Source organism: Ranitomeya imitator, chromosome 1 (genome assembly GCF_032444005.1).
Source record: "Ranitomeya imitator isolate aRanImi1 chromosome 1, aRanImi1.pri, whole genome shotgun sequence".
In the NCBI taxonomy this organism is placed as follows: domain Eukaryota; kingdom Metazoa; phylum Chordata; class Amphibia; order Anura; family Dendrobatidae; genus Ranitomeya; species Ranitomeya imitator.
In genome coordinates this window covers 766,974,894-766,994,572 of record NC_091282.1, presented here as the reverse complement: position 1 = coordinate 766,994,572, position 19,679 = coordinate 766,974,894, and the positions used below count along the sequence as shown (strand labels likewise).

The 19,679-nt window shown below is 44.8% G+C and overlaps 1 protein-coding gene across 2 annotated transcripts in view; it reads left to right on the top strand.

Annotated features, from left to right (window-relative positions):
- NIN (ninein) overlaps positions 1-19,679 on the top strand; it is a 114,242-nt gene that overhangs the window by 51,187 nt on the left and 43,376 nt on the right. For both annotated transcript variants that reach the window (XM_069735551.1, XM_069735556.1), the window contains exons 4-7: positions 5,505-5,674; positions 14,744-14,783; positions 17,183-17,373; positions 19,145-19,291. In XM_069735551.1, the coding sequence (XP_069591652.1) occupies positions 5,505-5,674; positions 14,744-14,783; positions 17,183-17,373; positions 19,145-19,291 (548 nt within the window). The remainder of the gene's footprint in view (positions 1-5,504; positions 5,675-14,743; positions 14,784-17,182; positions 17,374-19,144; positions 19,292-19,679) is intronic.

The window sequence follows — 19,679 nt, the reverse complement described above, 5'->3', positions numbered from 1 at the left end:
TAGGGTGTCCCCGGCAAACTGCTGGTCTGTGAGGAAGGTGCAGGCGGAGATGTTATGTTGCCTTGATCAAAATGTGGTGTCGATGTCGGAGAGCGCTCAACACCAGCAGGTGTTTCCACTAGCAAATGTCCTGACGACCTGCCAATCACACTGGCTGTTGCGGGTAAAGAGGTGGAAGGTTGGCATCCAAAGCCATGTGCGACTGCTGTCCCCACAGTCAGAGGATGAAGAGGACGCAGATACACTTGATGGGGCAGACTGTGGTTGACCCGGCCCACTAGGTCGCATTGTAGCACAGTGAGCTTCCCACTGCAACTTATGCCTCATATCCATGTGACGGTTCATGCATGAAGTACTCAAGCTAGTGATTTTTTTGGGCCTCTATTGAGATTTTGTGGACATCTTACAGACAACATGAGTTGGGTCATCCTTTGCTATGTCAAAAAATGCCCAGGCTATGCAAGGCTTAGAGCCCATGTGACCTGAAGAGCCACCACGCCTTCTAGTCTGAGGCACAATTGGGGTTGAGGATGCAGTTGTTGACGTGCTTCCAGTACTCCGTCTCTGTCCAGGAAGGCGCACCGTTACCTCGTCGTCAGACTCATCACTAGCATCCTCCTCCACCTCCTCTGCTGACCTCATGGACTGGCGGACTGGGGGTTGACAGTAAGTGGGGTCTACAACCTCGTCATCATCCTGTGTGTTCTCACACCCATCGTCCTCAGAGCCAACCTCTTCCTGCCCCGACTGAAAAATCAAGTTTTCATTCGGTCTCATCATCTTCCTCATTGTCTCCACCAACAGGAGTTACAGTTTGGGAACGAGGGTCTACATTATGCTCAGAACCTTCTTCACCTGGGCCTGAGTCCGACTCACAAAGATTCTGGGCATCAGTGCAGATCATTTCCTCGTCTGGATTCACAGAAGCTCTGGAGCTGACCTCTGATTCCCAGGCTATAGTATGCGTGAACAGCTCTACAGACTCAACCATGTGTGTTACCCCATGCTCAGACGGTAAGCTGCAGACTTGGGAGCTGTGAGGAAGCAAGTGCGATTGGGGTGATAACTCTGAGGACTGGAGTAGTTGTGATGTTGAAGTTGACATGGAGGAGAGCCCACTTGAACGAGCACTTGATTTCCGTTCAAGCACCTGCTGTTTTTGTGCCTCATTTGGAATTTTTGGCGATGCTTGTAGCGATGGTCGCAAGAAAGGGATCATATCAGATTGTCCACAAAAAGAAGTAGACATCTTACTTTGGCTGGAAGATGGTCTTTCTTCTGCAGATGTTACTGTTGCTTTACCACCTACCCCACGGACACAACCTTTTTTTCCCTTTGCAACACGCCAATCACCCTTTCCACCAGCAGCAGGCCTTTGGCCACTCATTTTAGTCCTTAACTAATTGGCAACTCTGTATCTGTAGTTGTTGTAACAACAACCGATGGATAAAAACCGAGCAGAACTGAGTGACCAAACTGTGGTACTAGGCCCTAAACTAATAACTGGATTAGATGCAGTGAAAATAGAGATACACAAGCGGTGTAGTAAAGGTACCGTCACACTGAACGATATTGTTAACGATATCGTTGCTTTTTGTGACGTAGCAACGATATCGTTAACTAAATCATTATGTGTGACAGCGACCAACGATCAGGCCCCTGCTGGGAGATCGTTGGTCGCTGGGGAAAGTCCAGCACTTTATTTTGTCGCTGGATCTCCCGCTGACATCGCTGAATCGGCGTGTGTGACGCCGATTCAGCGATGTCGTCACTGGTAACCAGGGTAAACATCGGGTTACTAAGCGCAGGGCCGCGCTTAGTAACCCGATGTTTACCCTGGTTACCGTTGTAAATGTAAATAAAACACTACATACTTACATTCCGGTGTCTGGTCAGGTCCCTCACCTTCAGCTTCCCGCACTGACTGGTGAGCGCCGGCCAGCCGTAAAGCAAAGCACAGCTGTGACGTCACCGCTGTACTTTACGGCCGGCGCTCAGTCAGTGCTGGAAGCTGAAGGCGAGGGACCTGACCAGACACCGGAATGTAAGTATGTAGTGTTTTGTTTTTTTTACATTTACAACGGTAACCAGGGTAAACATCGGGTTACTAAGCGCGGCCCTGCGCTTAGTAACCCGATGTTTACCCTGGTTACCCGGTGACTTCAGGATCGTTGGTCGCTGGAGAGCTGTCTGTGTGACAGCTCTCCAGCGACCAAACAGCGACGCTGCAGCGATATCGACATCGTTGTCGGTATCGCTGCAGCGTCGCTTAGTGTGACGGTACCTTTAGTTTCACAGGCGGGCTACTCAGATGACTATCAGACAATACTACTAGCCCAAAAGGATTGGCTGAGCTAGATTACACCAAATGCTGTGACGAACACTTGCACAGAACTGGCACAGACCTGCCTGGCAAACAGTGCTATGAACTGCTGTAACCTACCCTGAAAAGGGCTGATATTACAACTAGTCCCGACTCCTCCCGACCCCCTAAACCTATCTCTCTGACAATTCGCTCCAAAAAAACACTCTTTGTCTGTATAGCGGCCACAGCAGCAGTGGTGCCGTCTAACACTAAGCTGCAGCAGTGAGGAAATGGTGGCGACGGGGCAAATGGCTGGTTCTCGGACAACTCCTGTTTTTATATTACCATATGTTCAAAGAAAAACAGCCTGTCCTGTTCTCCGATGCCTTTGGAGTGACGTCTGTTCCAGGTCTCGAATCAGCGGCCGCTAATGGACCCCTTCACTTGTCTCTTTTGGGCGAAACTACTATTCAGAAAAAGTGAGAGAGTTGCAGTTCTATCTTTACCCGGATGTCCGATTTGGTAGTGACCAACTCCTTTTAAGAAATAATATTATTATTATTATTTTGAAAGTAAATAAAGCAAATAATATAAAAAGGAAATAATAAACATACACAATAATAATTTTAAAAAGTAAAATACAATATAGCATTTTATTTAGTGTTTTTATTTACTTATATTATTATTTTATTTTATTTTGCATTTTTTATGTATTACTTTAATTACTATTTGCATTTTGTTTTATGTTATTGTTTTTATTCTTTTTTTTATTTTATTTTTTTGTGTGTTCCTGGCAGGCCACGAAAGGATATATTATTATTTTTACAATCCACCAGAAAATTGCAATAATTAGAATATTAAATTCCTATTTACTGACTCAGACGTCGTTTATCTATGGGCTGCCATTATGCAGTTGGAAGGCAGGACGCTGGCGTCTCGTGCAGAGATCAGAGCAGTCTCTGCTGCTGATGAATTTACAGGGGCAATGTGTTTTATTTTGGTGGAAAAAAGAAATAGTTCTCCTGGCTGGATATTAAATAATGTATCCAGAGAGCCTCCAGATAATACACTTCAAGCCCCCGGCTCACTATTAAAGGAATATATCGGCAGGAAGATGTATCATAAGGTGTTTTGAAGTATTCGGCTCAAAGGCCTCTTGCCATTGATGCGACGGCCGAAGATGTTTTTGCAATTTTTTTTTCTTTTTTGTCTTATCACAATCAACACTTCTTTCCTTCCCACTCCTGCACCCGCTCTCTTCATCCAAGATCTTATTAATTTCATGTCGTCCAGACATTTCTTTTGTCCTTGAACCACACGGGAAGGAATATAAATTAATGGGAGCAAATCTAATGATGTTGTTAAATAAAAAAACCCTTAGTGCTGAACACAAGGGGATCCCGACCACCCAGGTTTATATTGTGCTGGCTGTGAGATTCCCTTTGTGAGTCTGTATAATAAACCTGCCCTGTACAAAAGGTGGGGATTATTCACAATACACTAAATGGGGTAAAGAAAACCCAAAGTGCTGGGACTTTTTCGCCACTATTATGCAATACTTCCAAAGTTTTATTTGTGCTTAGGGAAAATGATGGGAAAGTAGTGATAGAAGGTTTACCACCGAATGGGAGTATTTGGTTTAATTAAAGCTTATGGTTCGGGTGGCTCTAAATTAGATTTTTTTTTTTCATGTGTTGATCCAAAAGGGGCTAAATTGATGACTCCTTCCTACTCGCCCATCCATCCTTAATGTAGTCTTGTAGATCCTGGCAACAATGTCTTCCCTTGGTTGAGGTTGGCCAAACAACTTGACCTTTAAATACTTCTCTTCTGGCCTTTCATATGTACCGTAAATATCATAATTGGAATATTTCGTACCAACATGCCACCTAGAGGAAGTTGCACAGAGTAGTAAAATGCCTGTGAAAATACTTTACAAAGATCTTGGAAAGATGCCTATATACATATGATAGCTGGTGGCCAAATAATTATTCAATTGCCATTATTCCGCCATGAATTCCACCTAAAATCTATGGGAATGGCTGAGCCATGAGTGGTCATGCTGTCCCTCATGGTTGCAATGGACCTAATGGATTTGGCATTACTCCTTGAGGCTAGACTCACCAGATGTTGGGCTTTATCTGTTGGCAGGAGTTTCCAAATTTATAGCAGATGACCTCTAGCTGACTTATAAAAGTTGCACTTTGTTGGAAATTAATAAAAATATCCTTGTAGCCAGCATGAGGTCTTTAAAACTGGACCAATCCGTGGCCTTTTATAAAGTCCAGCTTTTAACATAGAGTAGGAAGGTCAAGTAGGCTATGGAAGGAGTTGGCAATGGTCTGTAATTTGAACAAATTTTTGGCCTTGAGTTGTTGGCTATTCAGAAGTTTCCAAAGGCTGGTCTAACCTCACAAACCATTACTGACGACATCTCTAGGTTAATTAGGCTTTATTACCATGAATTATAAATTCCAGAATGCCCAACTACTCCTTGCCAATTCATGGTAAAGTCTAGTTGACTCATTGAAGATGCAAATTAAGGTCTGTGGAGTTGGATTTGTCCTTGAATTTTACGACCAGGAACTATAAAGTCCTGAATCCCCAACAGATAAAGCCTAGTAGACCTGTGGAAAAAAAAATGTTGATAAAGGTTCCTGAGGTTAGACTAGTTCTTGGCATTCAGGGTTTTGCTACCATAATTTGGAAGCTTGTGAAGCCCAATCTGCTCTTGACCTATGGTAGTTGCAATATTTGTTAGTATATTATATATACACTTGATGGCTGCAGTTTCTGTCATGTTCATGTCCAATACATACAAGAAACGACTACTAAGTGTCTTGAGAACTTGGTATAGGGATGACAATCAACAAAATTTACACATGTACATAGTCAGTGGTGGAGTGTAGGAACATGTCTAGACTTCTATGCTAGGACTGTTGGTAAATGTTGGTCATGTATATAAGTTTGCGGATCCTGCTGGTACAACAGAGTAGCTTCCTGAAGGTTGACTGCTTAGATGGCTTCAGAAAGTTACGTCTTGTATTCTGGTTTTAATTAAACCTGATCCTTTTGAAGGGATTTCTTTTCATTATCTAACATTTCCTTTCCCAAAAGCTCTTATCACGAGAGGCCAGTGGCGCTTCCATCGATCTCGTTGCAGAGAATTAAACTACTTTATTTTGATTTTTGACACCAGATTGCTCCCCCGAAGCCCAGCCTAAATACATCAAAGATGGCAAGCGGTATGGCCGCCGCTCTGTGCCTGAGCTTCAAGACTCGCTGGAAGAGTTTGATGAAGAGACCGTAATTGAACCTGAAGATGAAGGGACGAGGTCCTCGCAGGTCAGCTCCAGGAACTGTGAAGAGGTAAGAAGATAAATTAATTTCATGGCTTTAGGGGGACATTATTTTTCATTGCCACCTGGTAGGTTACTGATGGCAGCTTAAGAGAATCCAGAGCAAGTATCTTTGGTGGATTATCTTCATTTTCGGTCAATATGGTTAAAAAACCTAATTGATTGTGTCTTGGATATCTCATCATTATGTGCAGATATAGGGTCAGGATGGATGGGCTATATAAATCTGATTGAATTAAATCCTAACCTTGAGTGGCTGTATCTGAGCAGATTTATGGGTCGTTTGTACAACTATCTTGGTTAGTGCTTAGTTATGTTTGGGTTGTATGGTGGCTTGGTGGTAGGCTCCAGACAGGGCTCTACTTTTCATTACCTGGGATGAAGATGGTTTGCAGCATGGTCCTCTATCTCAATCCCCTTGTCAAGGCAGAGTGGCTTGTTGGGGCAGCGGAAGCCTTCCCATAGCTGTGCTCTCAGTTCGTGGAACTTAGCTTAAATCAGACCTGAGCATCATTCGCCTGGAGTCTGTAACTTCTGACTATGTTCATATTGATATTTCGGCTTTAATTGCACATTCCCATAAGGGAGCATTTAGAATTTAAAGCGCTTCCCTACCATGCTCATTGAGACCACTGCACTCCATTTCTTTATTTCAGAGCACCATTTCCCCATGAACAGTTGGCCAGGATTTAGATATTAATGATGTATCCATGGGATAGGTCTGGGGCGGACATATCATTGGTACAACCTGTGCAGTTGCACGGTAGCCCAAAAGGTAAGGGGGCCAATTTCTACCTCCAAACTAGGAGGATATGCGCATTATGAGGAACTATTGGGCTGCAAAGGGCCCATACACTGTTCTTGCACAAGGGCCCTCTTCTGTCTATGTCCGCTAGAGGGATTTGTCATCAATATCTAATCGATGGGCTCCAACATGCGGCACCCCCACAATTGGCTGTTAGCAGCCTGAAGTAAACAGGCTCAATATTGAATAATGTATCCAAAGAGCCTCCGGATAATACACTTCAAGCCCCCTGCTCAATATTAAAGGAATATTTCGGCACCCCCACAATCGGCTGGTAGCAGCCGAAGTAAACAGTATACAGAGTCATAACTGCAGAGTGCTGTATGCTGTGTTGCTGCAGCTTAGATAACATTCATTTCAATGGGAGCTGAGCTGCAGTACCCAAGAATGGCCACTATCCATTGATCGGAGCTTCTCCATACACTGTCAACTTCTTGTGGCCACAGCGCAAGATTTCACCTGATTGATGGGATATCATTGGTATTTTAGTACTGGACAATCCCTATAAACTGGATACAGACCGCTTTTAATAAAATAAAACTGTAGCAGATTCGACAGGCTCCGTGTGCCCTTCTTCAATGCTATATAATCTATAGTACTATACGTCACACTGTCAGAGTAGTGGTGCCCGAGTAGGGGACCAGTCCGTAAATATATACAGGCGGTTGAGCAATAGAATTGTGACCGTTTTATTTAAAAAATCAAATTGCAATATTCTTGACGTTTTGGTCCCAAATTCCCGACCTTCATCAGAATGTAGCGGATTGCACTGGATGAAGCAGTTCAGGAGGAGCGCAAAGGAGACGCGCCTCTGCATGTGGGGCTATAGTCGCGTCTCCTTTGCGCTGCTCCTCCTAAACTTCTCCGTACAAAACAATCCTCTGAATTTAGGTCCGAATCGTCAAATGTATGTTGCATTTGGATTGCTTTAATAAAACGGTCACCCTTCTCTGGAGGGAGGTGCGTTCGCTGATTTCTAATGTGTATTTTGCCGAAGTGGGACTAGCTCCAACTATATACCTGCTAAATCGTACCCCTAAAGGGATGGGGGGAAAAGGGCTGTAAAACTGTTAGTACACATACTTAGGCTGGTTTCACACTTGCGTTGGGCAGAGCTGCGGAGGGCTGCGTTGTTCCTCCGTTAAGCCCCTCCCACTGCCACACCTCTTCCATTCAGCTCCGCCTACGTCGGCAAGAGTCCTGCGTACCTATCTTTAACATTGGGTGCGCAGGCCATGCGAATGTATGCGGCTGCCTCAGCATTCATCGTTTTTACGCTGCACAGAACTGCTTCGAATGCAACATGTTGCATTTTGTTGCGGTCAGCACAGCGTAAAAAAGACACATGCGGAGGCATCCGCATACATCCACATGGCCTGCGTACCCAATGTTAAAGATAGGTACACAGGACGCTTGCCGACGTAGGCGGAGCTGAATGGAAGAGGTGTGGCAGTGGGCGGGGCTTAACAGTTACTACGCACCTCTCCGCAGCGCTGCCCAACGCAAGAGTGAAACCAGCGGCAAGATGTCTGATCATCCTTAATTGGAGGCAGGTTTCTCCGCCACCTTTCCTCCATCTACTTTACAGAATTAACGATATCAGACAGATGGAATATATGACCGTGATCCTAAATGCAAGGGTAGAGTACTTTGATTCGGTCTGGGCTCCTTGGGACTACTCCTGGGTGCAGAGACTGGAATAGATCAATATTCGAGCCTTGACCTCCCCTCCCCCTGGTTCTTGCTCTCTCCCCTTCCCAATGGTGTCTTGTCTATTTGTCTGTACATATTAAGGTAACATTCTTGATATATTGTTTTAAGTCTATCCGGTGTGTTGGAAGAGATATAGCTACTCTCCCAACTTTTCTGTTTTGGATTGCAAAGGATGCTTTTGGCTTTTCTTTGTCAATAACTGATGTATCATTAATAAAAATTTACAGTTAAAAAAACAAAAACAAACGGTCACCCTTCTGCAATGCACAGATGCCGGAGCTGCCTTCACATTGCATGCACTCTTCTGCCATTTACATTGGAGCGCTAGCTATAAATTCTCCACGTGTGGTCCGTATTCTGGCCTGAAGGAGCCATTAGATTGATCACTGTTGTTAATTCATAGAATTGTGAACAGTTTATGAGAATGTTTTCATGGAGTTAGACAGCCCGTTTAAACTAAAAAAAATAAATAAAAATAAAATAAAAATGCTGGGTAAATGGTTTCCTAGAAATAATGTGCAATGGGATGTTTGGTTGTGAACGCATTCCCGGTGCTGAAGAAATAAATGTTGGCACCGCTGTATAAGCAATAAAAATATAATTTTCTTTCTCAATATAGCATGCAGCAGGGGTTCATAGAAGTCAGTATAAAGCAGATGTGGAGCCCGCTGCGATCAGGTGAACACTCCATCCCCAGAGGACTTGGGGCTTTTTTACAATGAGCAGCAGATACACAGGTGGTGCCCGGCGTGGGATGTGAATGCTGATCAGCGTCTCCTCACGGCGTGATACGCTCAATTTGGGTTCCAGGGTTCTATAGATCATGTTTTTTTTTCTTGGGGATGCGCTACGTGCCTGGTACAGCTGCTTCTTACAATATGGTTAATGATGTCTTCCCTCCCTGCCCTCGGAGTGCAGATCACGCTGTACTATGGCAGCGCTTGCCGTCACCAGAAGGTTCGTAAGATGCCGGCAGTTTCCCTAATGATGCACTCGGGTCTTAATAACCTTAATACTCCTGAACTAAACTGCATTGTGACAGGTGTTATTTAATATCTCCATGTTTTGCTTCGTGAATCCTTTCCCGGTGATTAATAACTCCTACATTCATCTACATTCTCGCTCATTAGTGTTTTAGCTTCTGGAAGACGGAGAGAGTAGGAAATGTCCCAATAGTTGGAGATCTGTAGGGTATGGATGCAGAGTAAGGTTTGCTGTGTCTCCTCTGTGTATGCTGGGTGTCCTCTGTGTATGCCGGGTCTTGCCGGGTGTCCTCTGTGTATGCCGGGTCTTGCCGGGTGTCCTCTGTGTATGCCGGGTCTTGCCGGGTGTCCTCTGTGTATGCCGGGTCTTGCCGGGTGTCCTCTGTGTATGCTGGGTGTCCTCTGTGTATGCCTTGTCTTGCCGGGTGTCCTCTGTGTATGCCGGGTCTTGCCGGGTGTCCTTTGTGTATGCCGGGTCTTGCCGGGTGTCCTCTGTGTATGCCGGGTCTTGCCGGATGTCCTCTGTGTATGCCGGGTCTTGCCGGATGTCCTCTGTGTATGCCGGGTTTTGCCGGGTGTCCTCTGTGTATGCCGGGAGTCCTCTGTGTATGCCGGGTTTAAAGTACAATGATAGTTTTGAGGTCTAGAACACTGTGGTTTTAAAATTCAATAGTCTTTATTGTAAACCATTAAAATATAGAAGGTACAGAATACTATTTGCTGATGCTTTTTTGAGTCAGTTCAACTTCATTGTTAATCGTATCAACACGAAGTGCATCAGCAAAATTATTCTGTACCTGCTACATTTTAATGGTTTACAATAAAGACTAATGAATTTTAAACCACCGTGTGCTGAACGCCAAAGCATTATTGGACTTTATCATGTACGTCTAGATGCTCACCAGCTTTGCCTGTGCATCTGCACTTATTGCCTGCAGCCTGAATCGCATGCACATCAAGCAGGGGGTGGGGCATTCTCCGTGTACCCCAGGCCTTGTGGTGGGGGGAGTTCCCTGTGTACGCTGAGCCTTGTGATGGGGGTGTTCCCCATGTACACTGAGCCTTGTGATGGGGTGTTCCCCATGTACACTGAGCCTTGTGGTGGGGCGTTCCCCATGTACGCCGGGCCTTGTGGTGGGGTGTTCTCCGTGTACCCAGGCCTTATGGTGGTGGTGTGTTCTCCGTGTACCCTGGGCCGTGTGGTGGGTTGTTCCCCGTGTATGCTGTGCCTTGCAGTGGGGCATTCCCCATGTACGCTGGGCCTTGTGGTGGTGTGGTGGGGCCTTCCCCATGTACACTGGGCCTTGTGGTGGGGTGTTTCCCGTGTACGCTGGGCCTTGTGGAGGGGCGTTCCCAGTGTACGCCGGGCCTTGTGGAGAGGTTTTTCCAGTGTGCGTCGGGCCTTGTGTTTGGGTGTTTCCCGTGTACTCCAGGCCTTGTGGAGGGGCATTCCCAGTGTACTCTGGGCCTTGTGGTTGGGTGTTCCCGGTGACCTGTCCAAGGAAGAACAACCAATGAAGTGGCTATAGGGTCATTGCCCACCTCAGACTCCCTATAAGTGAGGGTAGTAAAATCTAGCTCGTCTGACCCAATCCCACAATTCCACCCCAAGTTTCTGAAAAAAAAAGTTCCTTCTGTGGATCGTGGTCAGTGGCTACACCTCTTCATACAAAGCTCATCCATTGGGCATGTGAGCTTTAGTACTGGACCATGGAGTAATGGGAGAAGGCGAACTGGCCTAATAAGTCATGCTTTGCATCACATGGACGGCCAGGCACATTTGCGTGACTTACCTGGGATGTCATAGTACCCGGATGTGCCATGGGAAGAATAAAGCCATTTGAGGCTGTGTGGTGGAGCAATGTTCTGCAGGGAACCTGGAGTCCTGGTATCATGTAGATGTGACACAGGACATGTACCCACTACATGCCCATGGGATTTCCTAATAGCAGGGCCTTTTCCAGCAGGATAATGGTCGACCAGGAATGGTCAGAGAAGCGTTTCTGAGATGAAAGTGAAGGACTTATCTGCATCAGTCGGTCAATGCGTCCACACACATTACGCTGAGCCTGTCAATATCAGCTGGTTCAGCTGACATTAGTCTAAGGTGTATGGGGGGATGAAGGGGCTTTAGGGTATTATCCCAGATACTACAGGACACCTGCAGATTCCTTGTGGAGACCGGCCTCGATGGGTCAGCACAATATTAGGCAAGTGATGAATTCCTCCCACACCTACATAAGCTGAATGTTTGTGTCTCGCTTCGAGCCCTTTGAAGTAAAACCGCTTGTAAATCTCTTTGTTGTAGTGACAAGGAAAGCTCTTTGTCCTGGTGCACACCTCGCACCGGCCACAATGCTGGCTGCACTCCAGAATGTATACTTCAGAAGCTTGCGGGAGCTCTGCCTCCGCCGTCTGCTCCCCACTAATCGGGACAGAGTGGGTTTTGTGCAGGTCTGTTGTTCCCCAGCCATGAGTACCCGAGAATCCACCATATAATGGGCTTGTAACACATGAGCGAGCTCTCACGAGGCCGGTTCCCCCCGATTGTCATCTAATTGTATCATTCATCAAGAATGCATGGAGATAACTCTCCTTAGGTCACTACATCTCTGACACCAGTGGAAACTTTCTATAGCGCTGTTCTGAACTTCCCAAAATCCGCCATCGGGTCATCCGCCACTTGTTTTCTACTTTTGCCATTATTGCAGCTCTATCAGATTTTGTGCTATTAAATTGCCATTTAAGGGGTTTATCGTGCAAACAAATTTGAAGACTAGTGATGAGAGACGGTTTAAAATTGGTTTTGGCCAAATTCAGCCATTCGATTCGGCCCAAATAAAATCTCTTACTCAAAAGTATTTTTTTATGCATTGAGGTCTCTCCAGACCCCAAAGTGGAGGAGAGGGAAGGGGTTACACAAACCCCTCACCCTGACCTGACTCCGTACAACCTGCAGCTCCCTGGTCCTAGGCCCAGTAGCACATAGGGGTTGGCACAAGTCATTGATGACCTAAGACCCAAGTGGAGGATTCTGGTGAGGGTCCCTCCAAAAGAATCAAGTGAAACGCCAACCTCCTGGATTTCTGCAAATCAATTCCTAATCATTTCAGATTTGCCCAGAATAAAATATTATTTGAAAATTCGTAACAAAAATCAAAACCTCCCTATTAAAAGACGAAAAAATGATCCATAAAGAATTAAATGTTTATTTTTTTCAAATATATGAAGACCGAATATTGTACTCCTCTTTCACCATGGGGGTTAATGTCACGGACATATATCTATGATGTACGGCCATTTTTCTTGTACTTTCTCCCCGCAGCTACACCACTCTTACAGTAACCTTAGCCACTGAATTATTGCTCCTCTCACCTGCGATGGCTGGAGCGTAAGAATGCGATTCACAAGTGAATAGTTATCCAGTTCCCCCGCGGGGATCCAGTCGCTGACTACATAATGAATGCGGTGGCGACCCGCTGTTTAATATTAATAGTTCGGCCAACCTTATTTAATCAGCCAGACCGGCCGCGTGTTCATTATATCGTCCTGCACCCGTGGGGAAGATGCAAAGTAATAACCGGCTGAGCGCGGAGACGCTTGTTCCGGCCATCAGAGCAACTTAATTGCTTTGCAGTTTTATTTAAGAAATTTACAATTCTGGCAGAGGGAGATTTATAGGAGACAGTTGATTAGTGACAAGTCAGGGTAAAAAGGATCATGGCTGCCAGCAGACGACGTCAAGGGTTTCTTTTTATAGGCATGCAATCACTAGATGGGTCTTGTAGATATAAGGTGTCTATTAATGTAGAGCTTGGGTCCAGTGACTGCGGCAATTTCAGTGGGACTGGACACCGGCTTATGTTTTTTCCAGTGTTGGAAAGAAGGATCGGACATGTTGATTTCAGCATGCCCAATCCTTTCTTCTCATGGCCGATAAGCTGCCTTCAGATGTCTGGCGGCTTATTGTTCTTTCCCCATTGAAAATACCTGCATGCTGGTCCGGGTATGGCGGAATAGCTGGTTTGTGCTGAAAGTGTATTGAAAGGTTTGTGTCACTGTGTTGTGGCTGTATTTTCTCATCCAGGTCTCTGGCACAAACCTAAGTTTGTGACCCAAACTGATGCTGCCTTGATAGAGATGAGAAAATCCACTTTCCTGGACCTATGCTGACCCTTCGGCCATGTTTGCATCCTAGTGATGTCCGATCAATGCCCTTATATTCCTTGTGTATTAATTATTGCAATATTGCGTGTCAATTCCTTACTCCTTATTTTTCTACCTCTGTTTACTGTCAATGAATGGAAACCTCCCGGTTCATACACAGTCCTAATCAATGGCGCCGGGTGTGTGGATCACTAGCAGGTAGAGTTCTGTTTTGTTGTAACCGACCCTGCATCTTTTGGTACTAGGACATGGTGAGCGTTTCTGTTCACTGACTGCCAGCAGAGATCTTGGAAATGGTGAAAAGCTGAAATGCTGGTCAAATCTGGCTTCAAACATTTCCTTACAGCAATGGCCGTGTCGGATCACTTTGTAGCAGCGCATCTCGTCATGTTACTTAATGTCAGATGTTGCTGGGGTATGATGGTCTGCATTGTCCCCCGCAGGGATCGCAGCCCTGGGAAGAAATAAATTAACTATGTCCAGGCAACAATCCGTTGCTGCAACGCAACCACGGAGAATCCGCGACCTAATCCGCATGTGCGCGCCGCTGATTCTTGGCCTTTCACCTCTCCGCATTAAAATGGAGTGAAATCTGCTGTAAAAATCCACAACAGAAATCGCTGCTGGTCCTGTAAACCAAGCAGACGCGGACTAACAGGTGAAATCCGCAACATTCCCATCGGAGGTGTCAACAGCCGGGGTGATGTACTGCCCATTGTGTGTTATCCAGCCCTGTAGCAGACCCCTAAGGGGATCCACAATCTGGGGGACAACGAAGCACAACGTAGTGCCCACCGAAATCGCTGGCTGTCCATAGAATTGTATTTGCTCCAACTAATCAGCTTGTCCCATGTTTCCAACATTCCCAGTTCTTGATGAGAACAAAAGTCCGGTGTATGAAGCAGATGGCAGAGCGCAGGGAATAGCCGGGATATTAGACAACATGAGTTACAGATGCTCCTACAGGGTCCTGAGCTGCGAGGTGTAGCCCCCTGACCATCTGGAGGATCGCCTCCATGAGCGTGCACAATAGAGCCTTCCTTTCTTTTTCAGACCATGGCGTGTTAATAGGTGTGACCCTCCCACCCCACCATCCAGCTGCTGCAGAAAGCAAAATCTCCACGAGACCCCCGCCTTTTACGCTCTTGGAAGCCATTATTATTATTTTCATTATTATTTTTATTGCATAGTTTTGACCTATGGTGACCCCCTTGGTCAAGCAGAAGACCTAAAGTCAAGACTGCTCCAGTTTAGACACTGGCATTTTAGCTAGAACTACAGTCTCTGAGCTTGCGGGGGTTAATGTTGGGGGTTTTCTGCTAATCTGACATCTGTATCTGTGTCTTTTTTTAATTTTCTCAAAAGTTCCGCATCTGATTCCTTATCTCATTTAATCTTTCTTCCGTTTCAGCTTTGGAGAAGTGAAGGTGGCGAAGAGTACGAAGCGGAAGGTTAGTAAGGGGTTAACGGCATTTACAACCTTACAGACTAAAATGTTGCAACTCGCAGAAAAGAGGACATTAATGGGAAGAGTCATCCTAGCACGTCATCGATGTAAGGACGGAAGCTGGGGGACAACATAAAGATTCAGATTCTTTGTCCCAGTAGAGGAGAACCCCTTTAAGGCACAAGCTCTGCCCTTTGCACGCCTGTCTTTTAGGTTTCTATTTATTTTAAAGGGGTTGTCTCAACATCCTAAATGGTTAAACTTGCAGAGTGACTGTAAAATCCAGCATCTTTTACAATTTACCTCTTGTTAAGAATCCACTTTGTTCTTAAGAACTTTGTAATTTGATAGTTTACCGACCTCCTCTATAGTCTATCAGTGGGGGCCATTCACGTAGGCAAGGAGCGTGCCCCTCCAAGCTCTTTGCTTCAGGTTGCCTACAGAGGAGCGTATGGAAAATCGTCCTTGTTTCATCCAAAAAACTTTATTTTTTTTCTTCTAATTTTCATCCGTGTCCATTTTTTACATCCGTGTGAGATCTATTTTCATATAACTACATTAAATCATCAGTGTCCTGAGTTTATAATAGAAATCTATCCTTAAATATGGGTTGCCACGCTGCTTGGATCTTATTTTTCTTTTTTTTTGTTCTCCTTGGCCCGATAGAATTGGGATGACAGCAGTGCAGTGCGATTGTTCTGTAAGCACTGCCCAATGGCTGTGCAGAGCGCACTGTTGGCCTCCCGATCCGGCCAGCCCCAACGCTTGTCTGATGCCGTAGAGGCCAAGTGCTTTTGCTTCCATCATGGCAGATCGGACAGTTTGCTGTCAGTCCACGCTGTCAGTCATCAAGAGCGCACGCCACCCGGGAATCTGAATGTTGTGATAACTCCTTTTGAAGGAGACATAAGTGACATCTCCTAATGACTATTCTGACCTCTGCTAAGTAGGAAGGAGCAGGGGCTTTCTCTAGGCTGCACCATGACGGATTATTGCGTATGGACATAGCTGGAGACAGTGAAGGCAAAGTTCTCCAGCTCTTTCCAGCTTCATTGTAGGGATCATCCGGGATCAGTCATGAATGGAACCTTCTGGTTCACCCTTCTCCCTATCGTGTCCGTAGTAGACCTGGCGGACCACCACCCTTACAGTGGTCGACATTTACATTCACTGATTAGTAGCAAAAATCTGCAAAATGGTGCAAAATCGAAATAAAAGCAATAGTGGACTCCTAATGTGGCTGTAAGCGCGTTGTCACTATGCAGCGGCGTGTTATGAAGTATCGGACGTTGCTGCGATATGATTGTCTGCGGAGGATCGGCTTTCATAAGTCGTTGGCTCCTGTAATCCCGCATTGTATCAGGATCTTGTTACGGGATTAGCATACGTTGCAGGTTATTCAGGCGCCGTCGTAGACTTCTGGGTCACATACGTGCCATTTATCATCCCACACTGTTCAGGGACCATGAATAAAATACTAGAAGTGCAGTGAGGACTGACAATGAGGATCTGCCCCCTGACTTCTCGTCTTAATAGGAAGCCATTCTAATAGTCTTTGTATGCAATGTCTGAACAGCTCCCAAGTCTCCTGATTTAGAGGCAGCTACAAAGTGTTCAAAAACTGTGCACCCCTTCATAGCCACCAGACTGGACGCCTAAATGGCCACTGTCCCTATCTTCATGATTTTAGATTGTTTAAAGAGCGCCACCTACAGGACAATGAGAGAACTGCATCTAAGCATCTGGATAAATACAGAATAGTTAACTCAGTGATATCCAGTAGTCCAGAATAGACCTGCCTAATGGACCGTTATATATTTATATAGATTTCCTTTTAACCTGGCATCAATGGCTGGATTATCAAATATTCCTTGTTATCAGATGGTTAGGAAAAAAAAATAAATGTGCTGTAATTGTAAAAGTGGAAAACATTTAGGATGTTCTCCTGTAATAAGCAGCGGATAGTCTGCCCATTAATGTATATAGTGCCGCCATTGTATTTGGTCCCAATGATCTCTATAGTCAGTTACTGACGGATGAGCTGAAGATCTTCCGCTATCCTGGCGAGATCTCACGTTGCGTTTGTGGATATTTGCGCGTTTACTTTCCTCTGCTGTGACGCTTTAAGTAAATGACTAATTAGATAAGCGTTAACCCCATCGGCAGCGCACGCTGGAAAACAGCGGGACGTATATGGGGCTGATTACTATTCCAGTGCGAGATAATGGAGCGGTAAATGCTGGCGACTATATAGAAATTTTCTACCATATCCCAGGAAATATCGGGGCAGGGAAGAAATAGAAATTTGCTATGCAAAAAATCTACACCCCCTTTAATGCAGCTCCTGGCTGGGGCGAAGCACCATCTCGCCTATTGATCACATGCCGATGTGTTTACCATTAGGGCAGCTTCGGTTTTGGAATCCAGACGATCTCAGCGCTTCCCAGACTGTTCTGTCCCCAGACCAGGACTTGGTGGAGGAGAAGCTGCAGCTAATATGTGAAGATCTCGGCATCACCCGCGATGGTCACCTGAACAGGAAGAAGCTTCTCTCCATCTGCGAACAGTACGGCTTCCAGAACCTGGACAAAGAGGCGAGTAATGCGTGTGTCATATGTGCATGGCAGCGACGTGAATGTGGAGTGCCCCTTTTTATTATTCTGGGACCCATAACAACGACCTGTCACTTGGAATAAATATGTAACATTTTTATCTGGTGTAAACGCCGCTGCTCTCCTGAATCCGGCGCTGTTTTTGTTTTGTTTCTGCGCCTCTCCATTCCTGAGATATAGTCCGATCTTCTCTGTATATAAATCTAGTCTTGTTATTCAAGTGGGCGTGGTCTATAACTGGTCTCTGTGGGTGTCTACTGAGAACCACACCCACTTAGATAATTAGACTAGATTTATATACCGGAAAGATGGGGCCATATCTCAGGAACGGAGAAGTGCAGGAGCAAAAGAAAAACCGCGCCGGATTCAGGAGAACAGCGGCATTCACACCAGGTAAAGAAAAATGATATCTTTATGACAAGTGACCGTTCCTCTAAGAGGACACCAACAAAATATGTGAACCCTGTAATTCTCATTGCCAGACTTTTTTTATGAGTTGCTGAAATCTACAGTGCTGAACAGTTCTGGAATCTCCAAAATGACAAAAATGATCCAAACTGATCATCATTCATTTAAAGGGTTAAGAAATCCATTTCACATGCCTGATTGGGGCATTATGAGTAAAAGGGAGGAGTCTGATCTCTCATTTAAGCCCTTTGTCACTCAGCCATACATGGCCTTACATGTCTTCCCTGCGTTAGGTTTCCATGTAATGATTAATTTCTCCTGTGGGGGTGCTGTAGGGTAAACGAACACTTCCTGCCTGCAGAGATTACAGCTGATCACTGATCACAGGGTGTTTTCCTGCTGAGATCTTCAAAGTGTTTTCTGTAATCCCTACTAACCCGAAACGGTTGTCCAAAGCAGAGAACCCCTTTAATGGAAGGTTTGATGTTTACAATGGTGTTTTCTATTATTTATGGTCCTTTATCCCCCTTGATTCAATTGTTATTCAAGGACCCTACAGAAGTACAAACATATGGCTGCTGTTAATCTAGAAACTGCGCTGCACATAATCCTCTGGTAATAGCAGCTCCTCTCCAGTTGAAGTGAATACACCTGAGCTGCAATTCCTCTGTACCAGTGTGTGCAGGAGTTAAAATAGGATTTTTTAAAATAAGATCTGCCCCCTACTGTTGAAAATAATGAATTGCAGTATTTTTTATTCCCCGGCATTTTTGTTCAAACCGGTAATTGCTCCATAAAATGTAATATTATTTTGCAGGTCTATTCTTGGTGGTTTAAAGGGGGTTCTTTAATCATGTACTTAAAGGTTAATTACTATGCACTAAAATTTCTGCAATTTTCTATTTTTCTTTAATTCTTGTAAGACCTTTGCTTGTATCTGAATGGAAACTTTCATTTTGGCATCCCGAGTCTGATAAAGAAAGAAGACGAGTTTAGTATTTCATCCTACACAAACCCCAGCTTTAAGCTATTGGCAGCACTCAGTTAGGAAGGACAGGTGTTTTTGTTTTTTTAAGTTTATACTTTCTTTGGCTAAAGACAAAGAAAATATTTAATAATAATTTAAAAAGTGTATATATACATATTTTTTATAATTACTTTTTATATTATCGTTTTTTTTTTCGCAATAGTATGCAATTATTATTTTTTTAAATTTGTTTCATTTTTTTTTTTATATATTGTTAAATATATTTTTTTCTTCATTTTAGAATATTAATGATGCTTTATTTGCATAGGAATAGAGTAAAGTACAACTTGTAATACCTCGTTATATCGCCTCCTACAGGCTCTGGAGGATGCATTACAGAACTTGGACCAAGATGACACCATCAGTCTCCAGGACTTTTTCTATGAAGTCTGTAAAAATACCAAACCCCCAACTCCGTCGTCCTCCACCCCATATCGACAGCTGAAGAGACACCTCTCTCTGCAGGTAACCTGGATATATACGGCGGACTTCTTGGCAAAATTTCGGATAATGTCTTAATTAATTGGCACTTCAGCAATCAGCGCACTTTCTACCAAAAGTACCTTGTTCAGATGAGGAATGCTGTTTCCTTCGAGGATCCTGTCCTTGTAATCCTATTTCATGGGTCACACTGAATATCGCTAGTCGCAGATCACATAGCCGTAAAGTATGGACAACGTAGTGTGGCGCAGCACCACTCCAGAGAGGGAGAAGCATAGAATAGATAGTGAGGTTCTTGGACACCTGCACATGGGTGAGCGGGAAAGAGTGTGACAAGCAAATCTAGGACTACCGCTCATGGGATTTAGCCCCTTCTTCCCTGTATATAAATCTACTCTCCTTGGCCAAGGAG